The 23,044-nt window shown below is 53.0% G+C and overlaps 2 protein-coding genes across 5 annotated transcripts; one reads left to right on the forward strand and one right to left on the reverse strand.

Moving 5' to 3' along the window:
* Positions 1-547: 547 nt before the first annotated feature.
* LOC140900257 (F-box only protein 6-like) lies at positions 548-11,237 on the reverse strand. 3 transcript variants are annotated; one of them, XM_073317211.1, is made up of 6 exons: positions 11,131-11,237; positions 9,745-10,024; positions 8,798-8,924; positions 8,091-8,186; positions 7,396-7,531; positions 548-2,716 (listed from the first exon to the last, which is right to left on the reverse strand). In XM_073317211.1, the coding sequence occupies exons 2-6, from the start codon at positions 10,001-10,003 to the stop codon at positions 2,570-2,572; spliced, it is 765 nt and encodes a 254-aa protein (XP_073173312.1). In that variant the 5' UTR covers positions 10,004-10,024; positions 11,131-11,237; the 3' UTR covers positions 548-2,569. The 3 variants fall into 3 exon arrangements, with proteins under 3 accessions (XP_073173312.1, XP_073173314.1, XP_073173313.1); XM_073317213.1 differs by lacking the exon at positions 11,131-11,237 and adding an exon at positions 10,810-10,972; XM_073317212.1 differs by lacking the exon at positions 8,091-8,186.
* On the forward strand, positions 10,705-21,320 carry FBXO2 (F-box protein 2). 2 transcript variants are annotated; one of them, XM_073317215.1, is made up of 6 exons: positions 10,705-11,195; positions 15,611-15,886; positions 17,433-17,559; positions 17,652-17,747; positions 18,196-18,331; positions 18,778-21,320. In XM_073317215.1, the coding sequence occupies exons 2-6, from the start codon at positions 15,637-15,639 to the stop codon at positions 18,910-18,912; spliced, it is 744 nt and encodes a 247-aa protein (XP_073173316.1). In that variant the 5' UTR covers positions 10,705-11,195; positions 15,611-15,636; the 3' UTR covers positions 18,913-21,320. The 2 variants fall into 2 exon arrangements, with proteins under 2 accessions (XP_073173316.1, XP_073173317.1); XM_073317216.1 differs by lacking the exon at positions 10,705-11,195 and adding an exon at positions 12,465-13,716.
* The last annotated feature ends 1,724 nt before the right edge of the window (positions 21,321-23,044 follow it).

The raw sequence follows: 23,044 nt of genomic DNA on the forward strand, positions 1-23,044 counted from the left end.
CTGTGTGGGAAACAATAGGCAGATGCATTGTCCATATAGCATAGGCCCATCTGCTGCTCAGCTGCTGCCGACCCCCCCCTCCCCGCCAAGTCAGGGCCCTCTTTGATGTGCAGTGCTGTTACTCTGCAAGCTGGAGTCTGTTCCTTGTCTGTGCTCCTACAAGAGGAGTTTGAGGGAGGGGTTTTTCAAAAAGCACTTGAAGTCGCTCAACTCTGTTACTATTGAAACTTATGGCAAAACTCCCATTGACTTTACTGGGAGCAGTGTAAGGGGGATTTCACTTAAGTTTATACAACACCCTTTAGAAAAAACATGGTTGCAAAAGGCCTCAAAGGGGCCCACAGAATCTTGTAGTGGTGAGGGTAGAACAGGGAAGAGCATCGTTTGACTATTGGGCCCTAGACTGTGTTGGCAAAGAAACACCTTTACTTAACTGAGCTCCCTTGATGATGAATCAGTCAGACAGCCAGCATGGAATCACCTGATGCCCTACGCCCAGTATCCGAGAGCAGAACTCCATTAGACAAAGGAGAGTAAAGAAAGAGACTAGGAATATACATATCACTTTATTCATTCCTAGTGGCTAGCCCTTAGCATAAGCACTTCAGGTGTAAGGCAGACAATTTATGAAGAGAAAAATAACCCCTCTCTTCCTCACCCTCAACTCCCTTTCCTGGGTGCTAGGATCACTCTGCACCTTCCCTCTGTCCACACACGAAAGCAATGATGCCCAGGGCTAGCGTTCTCTAGAGCTACAAACCTGGTCTCCTCAGCTTCACTTTCCTTAGTCAATCTGCAGCTGTCACCCAAGAATGAAATCAGGGTCTAGTTTCTTTCCAAGCTGTAGGAAACATGGCAAGGTGACATACAGGGGGAAGAGGGCTTAGGTCCAGTCGGTTGATTTTGTTTTCAGCATATAAAAGAGGCTGTGCAATTTTTTGTTGTTGCTTGCTTTACACACTACACATAGAAGTCTCACCTTATTTTCCAAGGAAGCTTCTGTGGCTGCCTGGAGAACCCAGATGTTTGATTAGAGATACCAAGAAAACACTTTAATTCAGACTATTAACAGTTGGAAGCAAAGCTCTTGAAAGATTCAAAACAACCCTAGCTCCTAATTTAGGGGGAGACAGCGAGCTCGTGTTCCAAAGCAAAGTGCCACAATAAAGACTTAAAAATCCTGACAATAAAGTAGGGAAAACAACAAAAGGTCCCTGTCCACACGTGGTCCCCTGAGAGTTCCTTCAGGCCTTCACCACTGACCACAACCACACCAGTTCTCCTTCACCACCACCCTGGTTTAGTGTATTTTATGTTTACAGCAGCAGTAGACAAACTACAGGCCATATGCGGCCCGTCAGACCGTTTAATCTGGCTCTCAGCTCCCACGGGGGAGCGAGGTCGGGGGTTTGCCCTGCTCTGGCACTCCCACCAGAGAGTGGGGGCTTGCCCAGCACCGGGCAGCTCCCAGGACTCAGCTGACATGACCCCCCACCCCCTCCAGCTCCTACGTAGTACGTGGAGGCATGGCCAGGTGGCTCTGCACACTGCCCCGTCTGCAGGTACTGCCTCATTGCCGGAGCAGAACATGCTTCCGGGAGCTACTTGTGGTAAGCACTGCCCAGAGCCTGCACCCCTGAGGGTCCCCCAATCCCCTGCCACAGCCCAGAGCCCCCTCCTGCACCCTGAATTCCTCATTTCTTACCCCACCCCAGAGCCCTCATCCCCTCCCACACCCTTATCTCCAATTTCGTGAGCATTCATGGCCCGCCACATGGTTTCCATACCCCAATGTGGCCCTCAGGCCAAAAAGGTCCATTCCTGGTTTACAGCGAGCCTGCAGCATACCCTGACCCAGAAGCAAAGGGGGACAGGAGTAGTAGCAGCCAGTTCTGCCTTCCTCCAGGCTCCCCCTCTTCCTTCCATGGGTGTAGCTGCTGGAGATATTTCCACCCACCAAGCCCCTCAGCCTTACCCCCACTCAGTTAACTGGCCTCCTCTGCCAAGGGCCTGTCTTTCAATCCAAGCTCAATTAGTGTGAACAGAGGAGGAGATGAGGGACAGGGTGCTGAGTTAGCACACACTGTTACATCCTCCCTGCCCCCTCAAGCTCTTAAACCTGTGAGATATTCTATAGAAACGCTCAGTTCCTGTCCCCTTTGAAGGTCTCCTTTAAACAGGTGCTGCAGCCAAGGCCAGGCAGGTTAGACGAGGCAGATTCCTTGGCTGACAGGAGCCCCGGAGCACACGCCCTGTCATGGGAAAGACACTCAGCTGCTTGGCCTAGCTGATGTCACTGGTGAGAGATGCATGAGGAGAATGTGGAGTCGCAGGGAAGACAAGTCACTTCAGAGGGCAGAGCTTGTAGGAAGCTTGGTGTCACCCAGGAGCAGTTGCTCTTCAGACAGGGTATGAAAATACAGTCACGGAGAGGCTGGGGGCAGCAAAAAAACCAAAACGCTGACACCAGCCCAAGTCTGAACTGGAAGAGCTCACGTAGATTACCTCAAGCGCTATGAGCGGCCTTTTGATTCCAGAGCCCCGAGCCGGCACCTGCCCCATGGCCTCTCTACAGTGACATCCCTGGCTCAATGGTGATGCTGCTGTTTGTCACTCTGCACCCATACCATCCTGCCCAGAACTGGGTGTCCTGTCCTCCGTGTTGGAACAGGATGTGACGAACTCCAGCCTCATAGTTGTGGAAGGTGTAAGAGATCTGAGGGGAAAGAAAGGGGGGAAAAAAAAAAATCTTTCATTGTGCCTCAGGAACTCAGCCCCAGTCCTGTGACTGTGAGCATGTCTGTACTGCAAAAATCTCAACAATAAGCCAAGGCAGCCAGTCTCAGAGGCAGGTCAGCCCAGCAAGAAGGTGGGTCTCAGAGCCTGGGCTCCCACCCAAGCGGGCTATTTTTAGCCCTGTAGCAGGAGCCCAGGTCAGTTGACCCAGGCTTTGAGATGTGTTGCTACAGCATGGGGGGGTTTTAAACAGTATAGGCATCCCCTATGGTAAAGTAAGAGCTCTGACCTTGTGCAGAAATTAGCTCATGAACATCCTCTCTCAGCTGGAAGAGAGAGAAGCTTGTGTTGCTCTAGACAGAAGGCCCAAAAAGGTTAAAATAAAGTTCCACATCAAAAATCCAGGCCCTGTCTAGCCTGCAAGCCTCCTTGATGTCCATAGTAGGATACTAGAGACTCCAACTTCTCCCACATTCAGTTCATCATGGCAGGGGATAAGTGGTGCAGACGGGCCTGGGGCGTTTAACCACTGTTATCCTAGGCACAGCACTGGAAAGGACGTAAGCACCTTGCTAAATCAGGACCTTGAGCACAGACTCATGCTACTGCAGGTGAAGAATCATCACTTGATGGTTTCAAACCAGTTGCAGGGATTTTGACGCATCTTCCATGAAATCACCGCGGCCTGGTCTAGGTTACTAGGTTTAGGCTGCTGGTGTGCACCAACCACTGCCTATCCTGCTGGCCAGTACTGGCTCATTGTTCCCCTGTGCAGCCCGTCTGGATCCCTCGGTCATGTGTCTTATATTAGGTTGGCTGCTCTGTGGGGCAAGGCCTGTCTTTCTGTTCTGAGTTTACATCACACCTAACGCAATGGGTCCTGGTCCTTGACTCAGGCTCTGAGGCACTGTTGCAACCAACTAATGATGATGATTTCCCAGCAAAACTCGGCTTCTGTTGGCACAGCCGTGCACACGTCTATGCTCAAATCTGAGTCCTGCCAGCACCGCCCTGACCTCCCGCCAGTGAAGTTACACGAGTTCGAGTGACCTGAGCCCATCCACCTGGACTGCTCTACCAGCCCAGTGCCTGTGTGGATGCTGCATTACCTACACTGCAACCAAGAGTCCTCCAGCAACAGGCCCATGATGCCCCTGTCCCTGCAGCAGTGACCGCTCTGCTCCACGCGTTCAACCCCACGCTGCGGTGACTGGAAGCTGGCCCCCCTTTAAGCCCACCTTTGCTGACAAACCATTCTAGGGTAGACAAGGCCTGAGGCTGACGTCACTGCACCAGTTACACTGGCTTCACATTTAGGAGGTTTATCCTCCCTCCCGCCGCCGCGTTGAGAAAACATTGAAATAAAGTGAGCACCCACAAAATGCCACCTCTGAGATCTACCCTCTCTCCCAGCTACGCTGCTAGGAAAAATCAATCTTCCTCCTAAGTCTAAAGTTAAGAAAAGCAAGCAGAGAAACACCCCCCACCCTCCCTACCTCTTCAGCTCTTTATCTAAGTCATACAAAGCACACACCCAATTTCTTAATCCTTTTCTGGTCACCTTTATCAAACTTCCCTTCTTTTTCTGACAGATCAGCTCCCCTTCCCCCCTCACTCAGGGCCAGCTGCTGCTTAGCAATCACTCCTCTGGCTGCTGCCTCTCCCATCTTAAGTAAGATTGAGGCCTAAGGCAGGCACTTGAAAATACTTTCAGGAAAGAGGTACATCACAGGCCTTAAAACAAAGGGTGCAGGGAACTCAGATGCAAAATTAAAGACACACTAAAGAGAAACTACTGACATTTGACTCAGCTTGGCTTTTCTATACAAATAAAAATTTGCTTTGACAAAAAACTTATAGCAAAAAGTTCAGAGAGGATTTGGAAATGCCAGTGGAATAGCTGGTTGTTAGCGAACAGTTCCTGGCAGCATGAGCAACCCAAACAGGAAGAACTAAGAGCCTGAAAGTGAAACTAAACTGGATTCACAGCTTACACAGTGTAGAAAACAAATGACATTACAGGAGAGGGGAACAAAGATCAATTTTCAAAGCTTTTCAATTAATATGTGATGGGTGATTTGGTGCCAGAGATAGAGAAATCTGTTTACAGTGCGATTATTGTTAAATTCCTGTAGAGGCAGGTTTATTTGGAAGTATTTGGATTTTAAATTTTCTCCTTTAAGCCTTGCAAACCAACCAAACAAAAAGTTTTGCTAAAAGCAGGAGACAGAAGTGAAACTACACTGGTCTAGCTTCACATTCACCATGATGAAAAATAACCAAACTAGAACAGGAATAGGCACATTCAATTTTTAAAGTGCTCAGGTTTTAATAATAGGGTTAGCAACAGTCAGGACATTTGTTTAAAACATAAAATAAAAATGATTCCTCTGACAATTGCATTGTCTACACTGGGAATTACCCTGACTTCAATCAGTTGTGGCCAGCAGCCAGCCTACATGCTCAAGAGCAAACCCTCCTATACACAAGGAAAGCTGCAAAGTCAGGGCTAATACACAGAACAGACGCGGCCAGTGCCCCTTAAATTTAGGGTTTATCTACACAAGAAAGTTGTTCCAGTATAACTTAAAATACTCCGGTGTGCTCTTACTCTGGTTTAAGAGTAACAGCCGTGTTAGTCTGTATTTGCAAAAAGAAAAGGAGTACTTGTGGCACCTTAGAGACTAACCAATTTATTTGAGCATGAGCTTTTGTGAGCTACAGCTCACTTCATCGGATGCATACCGTGGAAACTGCAGCAGACTTTATATACACACAGAGATCATGAAACAATACCTCCTCCCACCCCACTGTCCTGCTGGTAATAGCTTATCTAAAGTGATCATCAAGTTGGGCCATTTCCAGCACAAATCCAGGTTTTCTCACCCTCCACCCCCCCACTCTCCTGCTGGTAATAGCCCATCCAAAGTGACAGCTCTCTACACAATGTGCATGATAATCAAGGTGGGCCATGTCCAGCACAAATCCAGGCTCTCACCCCCCCCCCCTTTTTTTTCCCCGGGGACACACACACACACACTCACTCTCCTGCTGGCAATAGCTCATCTAAACTGATCACTCTCCAAGTTTAAATCCAAGTTTAACCAGAACGTCGGGGGGGGGGGGGGGAGTAGGAAAAAACAAGGGGAAATAGGCTACATTCATAAACCAGTCGGAGAACACTTCAATCTCTCTGGTCACGCAATCACAGACATGAAGGTCGCTATCTTAAAACAAAAAAACTTCAAATCCAGACTCCAGCGAGAAACTGCTGAATTGGAATTCATTTGTAAATTGGATACTATTAATTTCGGCTTAAATAGAGACTGGGAGTGGCTAAGTCATTATCTATTTCCCCTTGTTTTTTTCTACCCCCCCCCCCCCCCCGACGTTCTGGTTAAACTTGGATTTAAACTTGGAGAGTGGTCAGTTTGGATGAGCTTTTGCCAGCAGGAGAGTGAGTTTGTGTGTGTGTCCTCGGGGAAAAAAAGGGGGGGGTGAGAAAGCCTGGATTTGTGCTGGACATGGCCCACCTTGATTACCATGCACATTGTAGGGAGAGTGGTCACTTTGGATGAGCTATTACCAGCAGGAGAGTGAGTTTGTGTGTGGGTGGGGGGGGGGGTGAGAAAACCTGGTTTTGTGCTGGAAATGGCCCACCTTGATTATCATGCACATTGTAGGGAGAGTGGTCACTTTGGATGAGCTATTACCAGCAGGATAGTGAGTTTGTGTGTGTGGTTTTTGGAGGGGGGTGAGGGGGTGAGAGAACCTGGATTTGTGCAGGAAATGGCCCACCTTGATTATCATGCACATTGTGTAGAGAGCTGTCACTTTGGATAGGCTATTACCAGCAGGAGAGTGGGGGGGTGGAGGGTGAGAAAACCTGGATTTGTGCTGGAAATGGCCCAACTTGATGATCACTTTAGATAAACTATTACCAGCAGGACAGTGGGGTGGGAGGAGGTATTGTTTCATGATCTCTGTGTGTATATAAAGTCTGCTGCAGTTTCCACGGTATGCATCCGATGAAGTGAGCTGTAGCTCACGAAAGCTCATGCTCAAATAAATTGGTTAGTCTCTAAGGTGCCACAAGTACTCCTTTTCTTTCTGGTTTAAGAGTGGCTTATCTGTTTAGTTTAGTTAGATTAGGAACAGGTTTAAAACAAACCAAAATAGTGTCTACACAGTGTTTTGCCCCAGTTTAACTATAATGGTTTAAGAGCCAATTCAAAATTAAACTGGGGCAACTTTCTTGTTTAGACAAGGCCCTCGAAACCTCATGATAAAGTTGGTCGAGGTTCAAGAAGTAGTTTTGCTCCATTCTCAATCAGAAGAATGTCCACACAAAGCACGAGGGACCTGACTGGTCATGTTCTCTATTCGCTAGGCATTTATTTCACCCCTCCATGTTGAAATAAATGCGGGAAGCGCTGAGCATCTGCAATCCCTACTGAACCTAGCTCACTCTCACACAGCTGTGTGGCTTCTGCAGGGCCACTACGGAATAACTTTAGGGCTGGATGCCCACAGAGAGCAGATGTGCTGGGGAAGAAGGACCCATTGTTATCCCGCCACTGTTCAGATTAGAGTCACATGTTAGAAACACGGCACTGATTTAAAGCTGCTGCCCACACAGCTACTCCCTGGATTCCTCACCTCTCTCCACTCAGCATCACTCCATTGCTCTATGACCACTGGTTCGGGTCGGAACTCGTGAAGGACGATGTAGTCTGCAGAGAGCAGCTGCACAGAGAGTTCATAACAGCACCCACAGTCAAACCTGGCAGCATACCTGGAGAGACAGAGAGAGGTCAGGCACTGGGAAGATACACACACCTGCCGGGACAGTCACCCTTCTGGGGATGCCCATTGCCAGAGACAAGCCATCCCTGCTCTTGGCATGGCAAGGGTCAGTCATTTTATACAGGGACTCGGAAATGGAGCTGAAGCCTACCAGTGAGATGGGAAAGCCAGCGTGCGCCCCATATCTGTAATGGCATCACCAGTTCTGTAGTAACCCAAAGGTGGGATTACTATTACCTAGCATTTTTCTTCAGAGTACCTCAAAGAGCTGTACAGACCAGGGAGTATCATCATGCCCTGGAGGGGAAACTGAGGCACGGACATCATGTGAGCCAGTGACAGAATTCTGGAGTCCTGGCTCTGTGACTTTCAACACTAGATCATGACCCCTTCCAGACTTAGGAACAGAACCCAAGTCTGACTTGTTCTTTATTAAATCTTTACAGTCCCTGGAGGTAGAGTCAAAGAACTCCACTGATGTCATCCCAGCTGAAATCCAGAGTCGTCCTGGCATATGCAGAGAGCCTAGTTCTTATGCATGCACTCACCAGTCCTTGACCATAATATCAGGCCGTATTTCATCCATCAGCTGATCCCAGTAACCCTCTTTCTTTAGGTTAATGAGCTGAGACTTTAGACACTTCCTGGGAACAGATCATGTAAGTTTTTAGCATCACATGCAACTTGTATTTGAGCCTACTTCTTCGTCTCTCCACTGGAGTTTAGTGGTTCTCTTTAGTTAAAGCCCAGGGCTCATCCCCAGATTAGTAACACCCAGGTACCATGCGGTACATGCTGCTAGCCCAGACAGCACATGGTGTCATGCAGCAGACATCCTGCCCACTCAACAGCAGCTAATCCTCACTTTTGACCCCTACTCAACTGCTTTCATTGAGGGTCGCTGGACCCAGACACACACACAGAGTCCGAATCCAACTGTCCCACAGGTTTGGAACAAACTTCGTTCCATTTTACCGGCAAAGGACTGCGAGGAAAGCTTCTGTCTAGGTTATAACCCATTTCCCAAACCTTTACACAAGCTGTTTGGCCAATGCTTCTATCAGAAGAGAAACAAAAATCTGATCTGTGAGGAGCTTCCCGTCTCCACCAAAAAACCTCTACTGGTTTTATAGCCATTGGGTGCCCCTGAGACACTGCCTGGGTGGCAGTATGCCTCCACCCATTGTCAAACAAACAGCCAGGGTGCCCTCTTCCCTCCAGGCCCAGTTTCAGAGCACGAGAATCTGATTCTTACCCATAAGAGGTGACAAAATATTTGCGCACTTGTGGGCTGGGAAAGTCTCTTCCGTGATGCCCAGGCAGGTCCTCAACTTTCCATTTATCTCCCTCGTTCGGTTTCAGATTCCAGAACTCAAAGCTCTCTAGGAAGGGATCAGAAAGGGGACAGTGAGGCCACGCAACAGAGGGCTAATCCCCAAAAGGGAGAGAAGGGTCAGAGAACGTGAAGTTTTCAGCCCCCACCTCAATTTTCCGCAAGCATCTAGTTTTCACTTTAAAAAGTGAGTGGCGGGGTGGGAGGTGGCAGCTTTGTCCCCGGGATATCGCAGCAGACTGGGAATCCATTCCCAGTGATTTCGAGGTGTATTTAGTTTCTCTGCTGCAGAGTCTCCTCCAGCCTAATCTACCCATTTCTTCCATGGGCGAGCCTGGCCGTCAGCCAGCACTCCCTCTAAACAGCAGCACTCACTCACAGCCAAGTGCTGGAGCACAGACCAGGCCCCCCAGCAAACCGACGTGCTGCCGCCCCTTTACATCAGCCTCGTACCAAAGGCTCCCGCTACGCACTTCCACAGGAGCGCGAGCCTGCCCAAACCCCTTCGCCTATCCTAGAGCGACCTAAGGATCAATTCCCCACTGCTCAGCTGCACTGGGGCCAACGCAGGTTGGGGGGAGTGGAAGGACCAAGGGTGCAGCAGCCGATGATTTTATCACCGTGTCATTTAAACTGGCATCCCACTTGCATGCTGTCGAGGCCCTGCCTATGCTGGAGATTTGTCCTGGTTACAGGTGCAGCTTTACCAGCCTACGCTAGTGGTTACACAGATGGCTGTAGCCAGGGCAAATCCACAGCACAGGCGAGGCCCGAAAGATTAGGCCTTGGGCAAGGCTATGAACTGACCAGCCTCCTAGCTGCTGGGGAATTCCCCTCCCACCCCCACTTTCCCATAAAAAGGAACAAACCTTCAGCACAGGGATTTTTGAGTAAGTTTTTCTTCAGGCTGCAGAGGAAGTAGAAGATCTTCCAGTCCTGGATAGTCTTGTCCCACTTCTCATGATTAAAACCCTCCCGCTGGCACTTGCGTTTCCACACAGTGGCTAAGTTGATCACATCCCGCCACAGGACACAGACAAGCCGGCAGTTACAGATCAGCTCCCGGGCGGGGACCAGGGAAAAGAGTTCCACCAGGACATCTTCGGGCAGGTCACCGATGTTTGCCATCTTTCTTTGGGCCCCAGCAGCCTGTAATACAGGCCAGGGAGAGAGTCACCAGGCACGTTCTGCCCAGAAAGGGTGTGAACACAATAAGCAGAGCAGGTCTCCCATTGAATTGTGGTGAGAGAAGGGAAAGGCAGGAGGAGGAAAGGGAGTTAGGACATGGAAGTCAGATTTATAAAGCACTGCACTAGGCAGACATCCCAGAGTGCTGCACTGAGGCTGTGGCTACACTGGCAAAAATGGAACCTGATAGCCACCAATATCTCTCACCAAGGGTGAACTGTGGTCCCATTTATGCAAGGCTCTTAAAGCCAGATATTTAGGTGTCCAAAATGCAGATGGGGCTTAGCTGGATGCGTGAGCCCCTACAGGAGTCAGGCATCTAACCTGCATAGGTGATTCTGAAACCCCCCCACGGCATCTATGTCTTTAGGCTCTTCCATATTTCTGAACATCTGGCCCTTAGGCCACCGCTACATTGGACTTTGAGCCATGTGCTAAAGAGAAACTCCATTCAAAGGTGGGGGTGGGGGGGAGGCGAAGTTGCCCTGCGGTTGGGGCTGTGGCAGGCGTGCCTTGCGGGAAGGGGGGGGGGGAATCTGTTTTTGTTTTTTTGTTTTTTGCATTTCCAAGCTGGTACCATTAGTTGGCGCCTGGGAAATGTGTCAGGGTGCCCAGCACCTCCCGGGGGGGGGTGCCCAGCACCTCCCGGGGGGGGGTGCCCAGCACCTCCCGGGGGGGGGTGCCCAGCACCACGGGCTCCCTTCGGCCATGCAAAGCGCCCTCCCCGCCCCCGGAGCCCGACTCACCCCCGCAAGGGATCCCGGCCCCCAGCCCCATACACTGGCAGCAGCGGGGCCCCCTCGCCCCCGGCTCCTGCCCAGCTGCCGGGCGGAGAAACCCTGTCTCCGCCCGGCCGGGCCAGGCTGCCCCAGCCGCTTGCAGCCGAGCTCCGGGCCGCCGCCTGCGTCTCCTCCCCCGGGTTAGGGCCAGGAAGTGCGAACCGACCCCTCCCTTCGCGGGGCCCAGACCTCCCTCCACCCCGGCGGAGCGCCCGCCCCGATCCCCGGCTCCCACCCCCGCGGGGCGCCCCCGGAGCCCCGCTTCCCTCCTGCCCCGCGCCAGCTCACCGCCCGCCAGATCCCGGCGTCCAGGAGCCGGGGCCAGCTGCCGCGGCCGCCCGAGGAGAAGGAAGGTAAAACTGCCGGTGTGCCGCGATCGTCACGCCGGCCCTGAGCTCCCTCTGGCGGTCAGCCAGCCCTGGTCTCTCCTTTCTCCTCACAGTCACCTCTTCAGGGCAGGGGCTGGTCTTTGTACAGCACCGAGCGCACCGGGGTCGTGGGCCACGACTGGGGTTCCTGGGCGCTACCCCAGCCCCCCTAAACCATAAAGCTGAAGAGCGAGAAAGGGAGACGGGCTGGGTACTACAGGGACAAGCACCCAGGGCGCAGCTACGCTAGGAACTCCTGGCAGCTTGGCTAGGTCGGACAGGGTACCATGAGGCGTGACTAGTGGGGGGCCTGTCTGCCAGCGGGTGTAGACGCAGGTATACAGGCTCACTTTTGTTGATACAGGTTAGGGGGCCTGCAGGTCGGGGTGGGAGGTGACTGCAGGCCCCCTAACCTGTACCAGCAAAAGTGAGCCTGTATACCTGCGTCTACACTCGCTGGCAGACAGGCCGGACACTAGAGGCGGCTGTGCAGACAGAAGTGCAGGGACGCTGATAGAGGCGTGCTTGGCCAGTATCGCCGTACCACGCTGCAAATCACTGCTCGCGTAGACTTGGGCCAAGCTGGGTGGACAGCCGGGGGGGCACCCTGCATAGTACCCACAGCGTCTGTTATCACTTGGATCTGGCTATTCGGGTATAGGAATCTGCTTCATCTCAAGGAAAAATGTACTTTAACAGGGAGGAATTAAAGTTACAAGAGGCAGAAGAATAAAACCAAAATGAAGGGAAAAGTTTCATTATTAAAAAAGAAAAAAAACCTTCAGACAGAGGGAACCATTTTTGTGAGTTATGTACGCAAGTAATTATTGTTCTTGCCCAACCCTCTGCCATGGACTGAGAGCTCCTTGGAGCAGAAGTGTTTGGAAAGCGTCTAGCACAGAGTGGGCATTCACTCAACTAAAGAACAAGAAACATGATTTAGATAAATGAGAGTAAGGGGATGTCTAGGACCAAAAAAAAAAAAAAAAAAGTTATAAACAAACCCCTCTCCACCCCCGTAGCTGCTAATCACACTTGGATGATTAGGAGTGAAATCATTTTACAAACCCAGTTTACTTTTCACCATCGATACCAAAACCAATCAAAATGCTAAGTGCCTAGGAGCTGTAAAGATTTGCTCTTAACAAAACTGAATCTCCACATCATGCTCTTACTGTAAACGCTGACCTTCCTGTGGCCCTGTGGCTAATCACTGTCACTTGGCGCTGGCTTTACTGGGCAAAGCACTGAGCACATTCCTGAGCCCTGCATGCAGAAGGACAAGAGTTACGGGGCCCATTCTCTTTCCGCCCGTCACTCGACTTGGACCAGGCAACTAGTACAGGCTCAGCTCCTGAAAGCACTTATGCACACTAGTAATTCTATGCATGTGAGTAGGTCTCCTGCAATCACAGCTGCAGGCATTTGACCTTTCTGAAAAGGAGTCCCAAGGGGTCTCAAGTTGGGCACCCAAAAAGTGGAGGTGCCCACAAGTTCACGGCTGCTTTGGAGAATACGGCTGCTTGCCTGCCGCTGGGGAGGAGAGAGGAGCGTGAGACAGTGGGAGGAGGCGGAAACAGGAGTTGAGGCATGGTTATGCAGATCTCCAAAGGGGATGAGGAGAGCCCCAAACGGATGTAGAAGACGACAGTAAGGCAGGGGGCAGATTCGAGAAGGGAATGTCAGTTGCATTTAGAGATTGAATTTACTCATGTGGTTCATTGTTAACACAAAACAGAGTCTGTGAGGATGAGCTGCCGGGTCTTAGCCTCTCCCATTCCCTAGTAGCTGGGTATGGAAGGTGGCATTGGCCTACACCCCAGCTGGGATTTCTCTTTGCCCCTAGAGAGCCAGACCCTACGGGAGCCTCCTTCTATCTAATCTATCTAGCTGTTTATACCACCCTCAGCAGTGTGGTACATGAGAACCTGCATCTCACAGCCACCGGGTGCCCCCCAGCCAGTGCTCAAAGTGGGCAAGCACCTCCAATGCTGCAGCGCAGAGCGTCAGGGATAGATCCGGGGTACAGCTGGAGTGAGCCCTGTACAGCACGCCCTATTTGGCCCCTCACATTAACGTGCAGTTTGGTCTCCCCTTGCCCTGGGCTCTTGTATGAAACACCTAATGCCGGGGCAATACAGGGTGGCAAAGGGCACGTTCATCCTCCCAACACCCCGGGAGGTAGGTGTAAACACCCCGTCCCCCTTTGACTGGTCAGGAGGCAGAGTGACTTGCCCAAGCTCACACAGAGCCTGAATTAGAAATCAGGAGTCCCTGTCTCCCAGACTCACGCACACCCCGCTAGGTAACACTCTAGCCAGGTCAGCAATATCCCAAGAGCCAATACCCGAGAGCCTCCTGGATTGCAGCGGATGATGCGCTGCCCCTTTAAGAGAGGAACCCCTTCTGCCAGCTCCATGCTCTAGCAGAGCGAAGCCAGCATTAGTTACTTGCCTGCGACAGACCGATCCAGAACGGTGCAGCCGTCTCAGGAGCAGCAAGTGAGGTAGGAGCGTCTCAGCATCTCCTGTCCCTCTCTCCCTGCAGGGCTGCGATGCTGCTGGAGAGGCTGCAGCACCCTTGCTGTGTTACGGGCGTTGTTAGGACAGGTGCTTTAACCCTGCAGTGCTCCTGCTCTCTTTGCAAGGCAGAGAGTACAGCTTTAAGGCTTGTGCAGATAGGGGAACAAGGCACAGGAAAGGTTTGGGCAGAGGAGACCAGGATATGCCCCCCAATAGGGAAAGAACTGGAATCGGAAGTTGTTCAGTTCATTATGGACTCAGGTTAAGTGAAGGGGAGACTCTTGGGAAGGGGACAGGGGAGGACGTGAAAGCAGGGCGGGGGCCGAGACTCGGGCAAGGCGGTGAAATTGAAGGAGAACCGATGAGTCTGGCTAGTCCGGAGACGCAGTGAGCTTGTCAGGGAGGGTGCAGCAAAGCTGCTGCAGATGATGAAGTCAGCAGGGACTGCAGCCTGCGTGATCTGAGTCTGGCTTGTTCTGCCCTTCAGGAATTTCCTTCATGTTAAACGCTGAGCTTGTAACTTGGCTGGGTGGCAGGGTGCTGATACAGCCCCTCGTAGCTGTGGAATTTTGCCATCTGATGCCAGTGCAGGGCAGACGGGAGACACCTGGAGCTCTGAGCTTTTGGGTTCAGAATACCAACAGCAATGGCCTCTGCATCCTGCCCTGCCTTACTCAAGTGACAGCACTTCGTGGGGGGGGCCTGGCTGTATAATGCTGACAAGGTTTCTCCAAATGGCATGCCAGGTTTGCCCACTTGGTTCCATTTGCTCCCAGCAGCACTCAGAAGATGGACAGAATAGAGCCTAGCGCTAGAAGAAAGCGATGATTTGCTCCTGGCCAATCTGGTCAGGTCCTCTCCAGACTGCACCTTGCTGCAGCCTCAGCTGCTTCTCAACAGCAGGAGTCAGATGGGATAAAAGCACCGTCATGGTGCATCCCATATGAATGATGTGGTCTGGAACCCGCACACTCATCTCTGGTTACTCCGTTGCAGTTGGCTCCAAAGGCTGGGCCTGCAGGGGTGGGCTCGGCTCAGTGACAAGGAAGGTTTCCGAGTCCACACACTGAAGCAGGGCGAGTGCTAAGGGACACTTCTGACCCTGTTGTTAGGATTCCTAGGCTTTGGAGGGAGGACTGGAGAGTCAGAGGGGACTCGTTTGAGATATGTGACATTACACAAAGTGCATCACTCTGTCCTGTCCTGTCACATGAGAGCAAAGGGGCCACTGTGATATGAAGGGCTTGCAAATTTCGAACGCACCCAACTAAATCTGACGCATTGTCAAGGATTTACATGGCGTCCATCACCATGGTATCTTGGCACCATTACATGGCATACACCAAGACATTAGTCATCTTATGAAGGGAAACCCAACACCCGGATGCCTGCAGCTTTTCATCTGGAAGTGAATCCATTAGCAAGGCCAGGTGTCTTGCAGCTCTTGCTACAAACAGCCAGGTTCCTGCATAAGCAAATTTCTGGAAGGATTGCACTCCCGAGGCACAGGCTGGCTAGTGAAAATGCCCAACCTCAAGCACTCACAGGCTTCACCCGTGGGCTGTTACATTTTAATTTTCTGTTACTTCACTGTTGCCAGAAGTCAGAGGCTTCAATAAGAAAGTTCTTGCAGTTCTGTAAGAACTTAATATAGGAATAACCTAGTCTCATGTTTCAAGGTACAAGATGCTCAATGGTCAGGAGGAATTCGTTCCCCCTTGGACACTAGTGCGTGATGACACTGCTGCAAGATGGGCTGGGTTGTCTTTTCCCCCTTCTTCTCAGGCTGCAGGCATTGGCTAATGCCAAAGGTGGGATACCAGCCCCAATGGACCAATTACCTGCTCAAGGGTATAACTCCTCTCCCCTTGTTTTCAGAGAGCTCCGCCCAGCCTGGCCGGAGGATGGACTCCCTCCCTGAAGCCGTCCTGATCCAGATCCTGGCCTCCATCCCCGCGGTGGAGCTGGTGCTGGCGTGCCGCCTGGTCTGCTGCCAGTGGAAGAACCTCGTGGACGGAGCAGCTCTCTGGACCCTGAAGTGCCAGCAGGAGGGCTTCACCGGGGCAGAGCCTAAAGAGGAGGCCGAGAACTGGCAAACATTCTACTTCCTGAGTAAGAGGAAGAGGAATTTAATCAAGAACCCCTGCGGCGAAGGCGAGTGACTGAACTTTGTAACACCCTCGCCCGGCGAGGGGAGGACTGGGCTGGTTCCTAAGCATTGTGCAGCTCTGGTCACTTTAAGAGGCCCTGGGTTGGGATGAGATGCAGCAGCTGTCTCACTGCATGTGAGACTAAATCAACAGCAGCTGGCCTGGGGGTTCCATTAACAGGGATGGTGGCCAGGTGTTGGATCCTCTTTACACAAGCACCTGCTGGGATTTCCAGGAGGGGGCACGTGCTCAGGTCCACGTGGTTAGCGGCCACTGCAGCATAACAACATCACCGCCATCTGTGGTGCTTAACCCTTCCCAAGCCCTGTAAGCCACCCTCCCCGACAACCTGGGAGCTTCCACTCCAGCGTACAAAGAGGAGGAAGGACGAGGTGCTGGTCAAGGCACAGGACTGCAGGGTCTGAGACCTGGGTGCCTTTTGGTTCTGCTTCGGATTCAGTGGCAATTCACTTACAGGGTTGGTTTCAAAGGGTCTCCATTGGGCCAGGATTCTGCATAGGGTTTGGTTACTATTGGGGTCTCAAAACAAAAACGACAAGGGGAATTTTCAAAGGAGAACATGGGCAGTGCTTGTTTGAAAAATCTGCTTTTAAATGATGTACCCAAGGCTACACGGTGAGTTTGTGGCAGAGTTTAGAGCTCAAGAACCCCTGGTTCCTGCTCTGCCTACAGACCACTGGATCACGCTGCTTCTGGCTGTATCACTCACCAACAGTTGAGCAGATCTGCTCCCAACTTTCCAATATAATTCTGAAAATGCTCAAGCCAAAAGGGTGGTGGTGGTGGATCTTTTGGTCTGTTCTGACCACGTTAGAGGAGGGTTTAAACAAGGCTAAGCAAGGAATCCTGGCTCCAACTTTACAAAGAAAACCTCTCTCTCTTATGAACGCTTTAAGAAAGCTTTAAAAATTTTAATGAGCTTGTCCCTACTGATGCCAAGTGTTAGCTGTGTGCATTTGATTTCAGCTTGGAGAAGGAAACGGATCAGTCCTCTCCTGCACTAATCCACTGTGGCAGCCCTGGGAATGTTGAAATACAATAAACAGAGTTTTCATTGGACTTGTTTAAATGATCACAGAACCATTACGATCAATGTTGGGGTTTGTAAAAACTTGTTTTGTTTTTTTTTACCAACCTGGCAATTTGGTCTAAATCTGACCCCACAAGCATCTCTCTAAGGCCTGGCCCACACACAAAGTCACAGCAATTTAACGTCACACCTGTAGTTTAATCGTTGTAATATGTACCTAGACCAGCCTGAAATGCTGGGCAGGGTTCTCTAGCGAAGGGAGGCTGCTAAGGCAATGATCAGAGCAGTGGTGCAGAGAATCGAGGGCCAGATTACAACCGTCCTACCAAACAGTACCTTGCACTGCAGATAGTCAATGGGCTCGCTTGTGGAGTAAAGCACAACACAAGTCAAACTCCTTGCCTGGATCTGTTAAAGAAATCTCCACGTAGGAAGGTGAAAGATTTTTGAAGCCACGTGACTGTAACCCAGAGCCTCTCTCTTGTTCTGCTACCTGCAGAGAATTTAGAGCACTGGGGGGAAGTGGAGAACGGAGGTGATGGCTGGAAAATTGAGGACCTGCCAGGAGACTTTGGAAAAGAATTTCCCAGTGATGGAGTCCACAAATACTTCGTCACCTCCTACGAGTAAGGCTGCCCCCTTCTCTGGCTGGGTTCTACCCGACGCTGGCATATGAGGAAACAAGGCTGCGCTCACCCAGTAACCTCTTGTCTTCCAGGTGGTGCCGCAAGTCTCAGGTCATCGACCTCAGGGCTGAGGGTTACTGGGAGGAGCTGATGGACACAACCCAGCCTAAAATTGTGGTAAAGGACTGGTAAGTAGGGGGGTTGCGGTTGTGCTGGGCTGGCAGGGAGAGAGGGGAAAGGCCAAGGGAAGCAGAGAGAGGGAGATGAGGAGAGGCCAGAGCTGTGTCTACACTGGGCTTCTTTGACCCCTATTTTCCACCATAGCTTACATGGGTATGGATCCATCAGTGGTAGCAGAGGTGGCAGGTTAGTGCTCCGTGCCTCTTGCAGACACACCGAGGAGAACACCAGCCCCGTGTCTACACCAGCGCTCCCCCACAGCGAGCAGCGGTGGGAGCCTGGAACAAGCTCACAGTAATCCAGGCAGTTGGGGCTTTGCTTTCTGGACATGGCTTGCCCCTGTCTGTGCTTGCCGTAGAACGGTGCCCAGCCTGGGCCCAGCCGCGCTACTCAGCACCGGGCCTGTTTGTGGAGTGGCCGCGAGGGGTGAGGCTGGCAGCTCGGGTCTCTTTGCAGGTACGCGGGTCGCAGTGACGCCGGCTGCCTCTACCAGCTGCACGTGAAGCTGCTGTCGGAGCACGAGGACGTCCTGGCCGAGTACCAGAGCGACACGGTCGCCATTCCGCAGGACAACGCTGCCAACTGGACCGAGGTGAGTCCCGGCGAGCGGCTGGGCAGAGCCAGGGCAATGGGACAGGGCAGTGCATGCCCGGGGCCACAAGCAAAGCCGGATGGGAAGGGGCTTCCCTTGGTGAGCTCAGCTATGAAAGGAGCAGGATGGGGTGAAGGCTGGGTGTGTGGGGGGGTCTCCCTCCTCTTGTGCAGCTGTGACCATGAGGCTGGGTTCCATGGAGCTCAGTGACCTGCCAACCCACCCACCTGAGTGGGTGGGGGAGAGGGAAGTGGCCCGGAAGGGGAAAGCTGCTGATGGCCCCAGTGTAGCAGTGGGGCCCGAAGACCCTCAGATAGTCCATCTCCCTATAGCAACTAGTGACCCCATCCCCGCAGGGCTGGGTTCAAAGCCTCACTCCTCAAGGGGAGATTCAGGGGTGGTTTGTGACTTCCAGGAAGCCATTGTGTCTCGCTCTGCCCCCTCAGCTCTCCCACACCTTCTCCGACTATGGGCCCGGGGCTCGCTTTGTGCGCTTTGAACACGGAGGCCAGGACACACTCTTCTGGAAAGGATGGTACGGGGTCCGCGTGACCAACAGCAGCGTGATGGTGGAGCCCTAGCCAGGCCATGGCCCCTCAAGCTAGACCGGGTCCCGTTCACCACAGCTGACCCTTTGGGTCCTCCATGGGCTTTGGATGGTTTCTGCATGACGCTGCTTCCAGAGACGAGGCGGGAGCGCCAGGCTGAGAGTATATAACTACGTGTGTGTGTGTGTCCCATCTTTCCTCACTGGGTTATGCAGAGTCTGGGAATAGCTGGTTTGGGGTCCATTAATGCACCAACCCTTAGAAAGCTTTAAAAAAACCTCACTGCTCTCTCCTGCCCCACTCGCCCGACGCCCTTTCAGCCACCCCCAGCGTCGCTTTGGAGTGGTGCCAAGGTTGGAGTAGGGGGAACGAGCGAGCTGGCTATAAATAATCCCAGGACCCTCCCTCTCCTTTGGGCTGACGTCACCTCAGACCCTAAACCTCCCTCCCCAGCAGCTGCGCTGAACAGTGACTCTCACGGTGCCACTTACCAGCATCAGATACAGTCCATTTTGAGAGGGATGCAGGCTTCATCTTTTAGACGCTTCAAGAGAGAGGCATGGCCCTATGGTCTCAACACAGGACCAGGAAGCCCCGAGTCCCAGTTCTGCCACTGAGCCCCTCTGTGGCCTGGGGCAAGTCACTTAGCTTCTCTCCCCATCTATAACAACAACAGTTGCCTACCTCCTGGGAGAGAGAGCTCGTTAAAGTTTGCATTGCTGGGTGGCTGGTTTCTTTATTATTAATAATAATAATGCAAAGCAGCAGAGAGAGGAGGGTGCCTTTTGTCTTAGGCTGGGCTCAGGAAGGGAACATAGAGATGAAGGTGGAGACTGCCCTGGAGCCGTGTCTAGTTTGTTAAAAATGAAGCATAAGCCAAAGTCTGGAGAGAGACCAGGACCTGAGCCCAGGCAGATCAGCTGGAAATAATCCAGATGGGAGAGAGAGAAAGTGTGAATGGAACGAGATCCAGCTTCCCCAAGGGGCCTCTAGACTGGGCTAAATCCTGACCTCAGGCTCTCACTTTTTGTAGGCAGGACAGGGGGAGGTTTTTAGAGGAACCCTCCTTTCAAGAACATCTTCTGCCTCATCCCTTGGGAACCTTGGCTCTCTCTCCCAGCCTCCTCTGCGTGCTGCACCCCACGTACCAGGGAAGGGAATACATGAGAGCCGCTATCTCAGCTGACACACCAGGGATTGAACCAGGGACCACCAGAGCTCAAGGTGTGACCGGCTATCCTTGAGCTACAGCCCCAAGGCTCCTGGGTGGGAAGGGCGGTAACAGGTTCACATCCTCTGCAAATCAACTTCACTCATGTACCCCGCTCTGCCCCACCTCCATCTGCCCCTGCTCTTCTCCATCCTCCTCATCTCTCCCCTCTGCTCACTCCCCTTTTCATGCTAGCCCCTGTGCCCCCCCCCCAAGTGCCCTCACTCTCCTCCTCTGGGGGACGTTCTCCTGGACTCCCCCCTCTGACGCCTCTGGAATTTCTTGGGCTTGAAGCTCCTGGGGATGGTATCTGTGGGATGCAGCCCAGGCTCTGATGTCGCATGCTAGAGATAACAGGTGGAAGGGAAGGCCGGGCAATGCAGAAAGTCACATGCTCCAGAGCCTAAGAACCCACTGCAGCCTCTGAGCACTGCCCAGGGCCTGCAGCGAGTCCCGTGCTAATCAGGCTTTTGGAGCCCAGAGAAGCTGCTGCTAACCGCCATCTACCCAAGGATGAGACTTGGCTGTTTCCACGGGGCCTCTGGAAACACAGATCCACCTCGAAGGCACACGCCTATGTGCCAGGAAACACGTACGTGCATCCTCCCCCTTCCTGCCTCTTGACACAGCCTTGGGCCACGCCCACAACACCGAACAGAAAGTCCTAAACTTAGCTGAGCGGAGACTAGCCCCCCACCACCCGGCAACCAATCCTAGTGGAAGAGCCTAGGCGGCCCCTTCCCTTAAGCAGGCTGAGTGGGTGGCTGGAGAGAAAGTGTGTCCTCTTTGCCTCTGCTGTCAGGACAGTGCACCCATAACCCCTAGCACCAAACTGTGCCATTAGCCAATGCAACACGCTCGTGTTTCTTTTGCAAAAGGCAAGAGCAGTGCTTAATCTGGGACAGGGCGGCACCTCTGGGCTTGGCAGTTCAGAGCCCAGAGACGCTGGGGCAGCTCAAAGAGGGAGTTCAGAGCCCCAGCACTGCTGGCCTTGCCATGTCAGTTATGGAAGTAAAACAATTGCTTGAGCCCCGGCCCCTCTTTCATTACAAAGGAAGCCCTGGGCAAGCGCTTCTGAGCCGCCACCTCGTGTGTCCGGCCTTCTGTCAGGCTCTCTGCAAGTTGCTGCACCTGGACACGTGGGCCTCTCTTGCATCCTAGGCCCCTGTCCCAAGCGGATGGTCTCTCTGGCTGAAGACCACAAATAAAAGCACTGTGTGTATGAGCCCCGCCTGGAGGGTGTGTCTGTGTCTCTGGGCTCAGCATGCTTTCCTCCTGTGATACATGGGTGGGGCTGGGCTATGGCAGCTGCTTCCAGCCAAAGGGTGCGGGGCCAGGATGCCTGCCTCAATGCTGGATCCCCCACAGGGAGGGCCCATGCCAACATCCCAGCTATACCCGTCCCCTTAAGGAGCAGGCTATGCTTGGGCGAAGGGGCCGGGGGGCTGGGACAGCACAGCTGCCGGTCTGGGGCCAGCAAGAACTTTTCACTCAGCACGTCCCGTCCCGTCCCCTCGGCTCCAGGAGCCAAGACACAGTTCGTACAAAGGGCTCACCTCGGGCTGTGAGCTGGCCCCTGCCGAATGGGAGACGAGGCTCTGTCTGCTCAGAGTCTGAGACCTCTTGCCACCTGCCTCCCTGGCTGGGCCCCGACTCCCCTCCCTTGCTTCACAACTTTGCCCTAGTTGGGGGACTGAAGCCTGGTGTTAACTCCCTGCTTGCTGGGTAGGTCTCTGTACCCGGCCCTACTGCACACAGGGGCTCTCTCAGCTGCTCAGCACGGTGCTAGTCAATATCCAGCCCAGTTATCAGCTGCCAGCCCCCGTGGAAGAGACAAGAGCCTGGAATATCCCTAGGGAATTGATACAGGCAGCAGAGGGATCCGTGCAACCAGCCACGATACAATCCCTTGCACCTGAGCTGGTTCCTGTGGTCCCACCCCATGTAACATGGGCAGGCTTGACATTCACCTCCTCAGGCACTGGGTATCCCCATCGCTCCACTGGCTGACGGTGCATGTCTACAGAAGGGAAGTCCTGAGGTCCAAGAGTCCCTGTGGATGGGCCAGCAGGAGCCCTCGGGGAGGTTGAGGGAGGCCCAGTAGCTCAGCCTGGCCCTGTGGGGAACAACAGGATAAACAGGATCCTTGGGCAAAGGAGGAGTGGCCCTGTGCTTAGAGAGCCTGGCTGGGGATGACTCCCGCCCATTTCCAGAGGGAGTTCCCGGAAACGCCCCTGACCCGTACTCTGGGGGGATTCTCGTGCTACCACCATGCCTGCCCTGGGCCTGTATCCAAGGGTGGGGGTGACTCTGGTCCCAGTGGGGTCCTGCCTATTCTTTATGCCTGCACTTCAGAGCCCCCTGCCGCCTTTAGACAGGGAGCTGGATTTCCCCCTCTCACCAGCTTGACGCCTGTGTCACTCCACTGAAGACAGAGGAGCCACTCCTGATTTACACCTGGTGTAAGAGCTCAAACAAAGGCCCAGGCTTTCCAGCTCTGAGGGACAAGGATTAGCGGAAAGGGGCCCACCTTCCATAACGGTGGCTGGCTGGCATCTCCTGTGCCCAGCAGATGGCTCTGTGGTACCACAACAGGTCCACGATGTGGATTTTCTGAGCTCGCCCCAACGCCTGAAAGCACACACCCCCCCCCGCTGCTCTCCGGTGTCCTTCTAGCCGCTCACGCCACGCATCCAGGCTTGGTGGGTAAGGACAGCAACTCACCCGTCAGTCTGCCAGGGCCAGGCTGCTGGGCGGGGGGTACAAAAGCACCTCTGCCAGTTAGGCCCCTAACTCCCCTGGGAAGGCAATGGAAGTTGGGTGCCTGACTCCCTTAGGCCTGGTCTATACTGAAAAATTAGGTCAACCTAGCTTCATCGCTCAGGGCCGTGAACAACTTCACGCCCTGCCTGAGGGAGCGACGCCAACCTGAGCCCCGGCACAGACGCAGCGAGG

This window comes from Lepidochelys kempii, chromosome 18 (assembly GCF_965140265.1).
Source record: "Lepidochelys kempii isolate rLepKem1 chromosome 18, rLepKem1.hap2, whole genome shotgun sequence".
NCBI classification, from domain to species: domain Eukaryota; kingdom Metazoa; phylum Chordata; order Testudines; family Cheloniidae; genus Lepidochelys; species Lepidochelys kempii.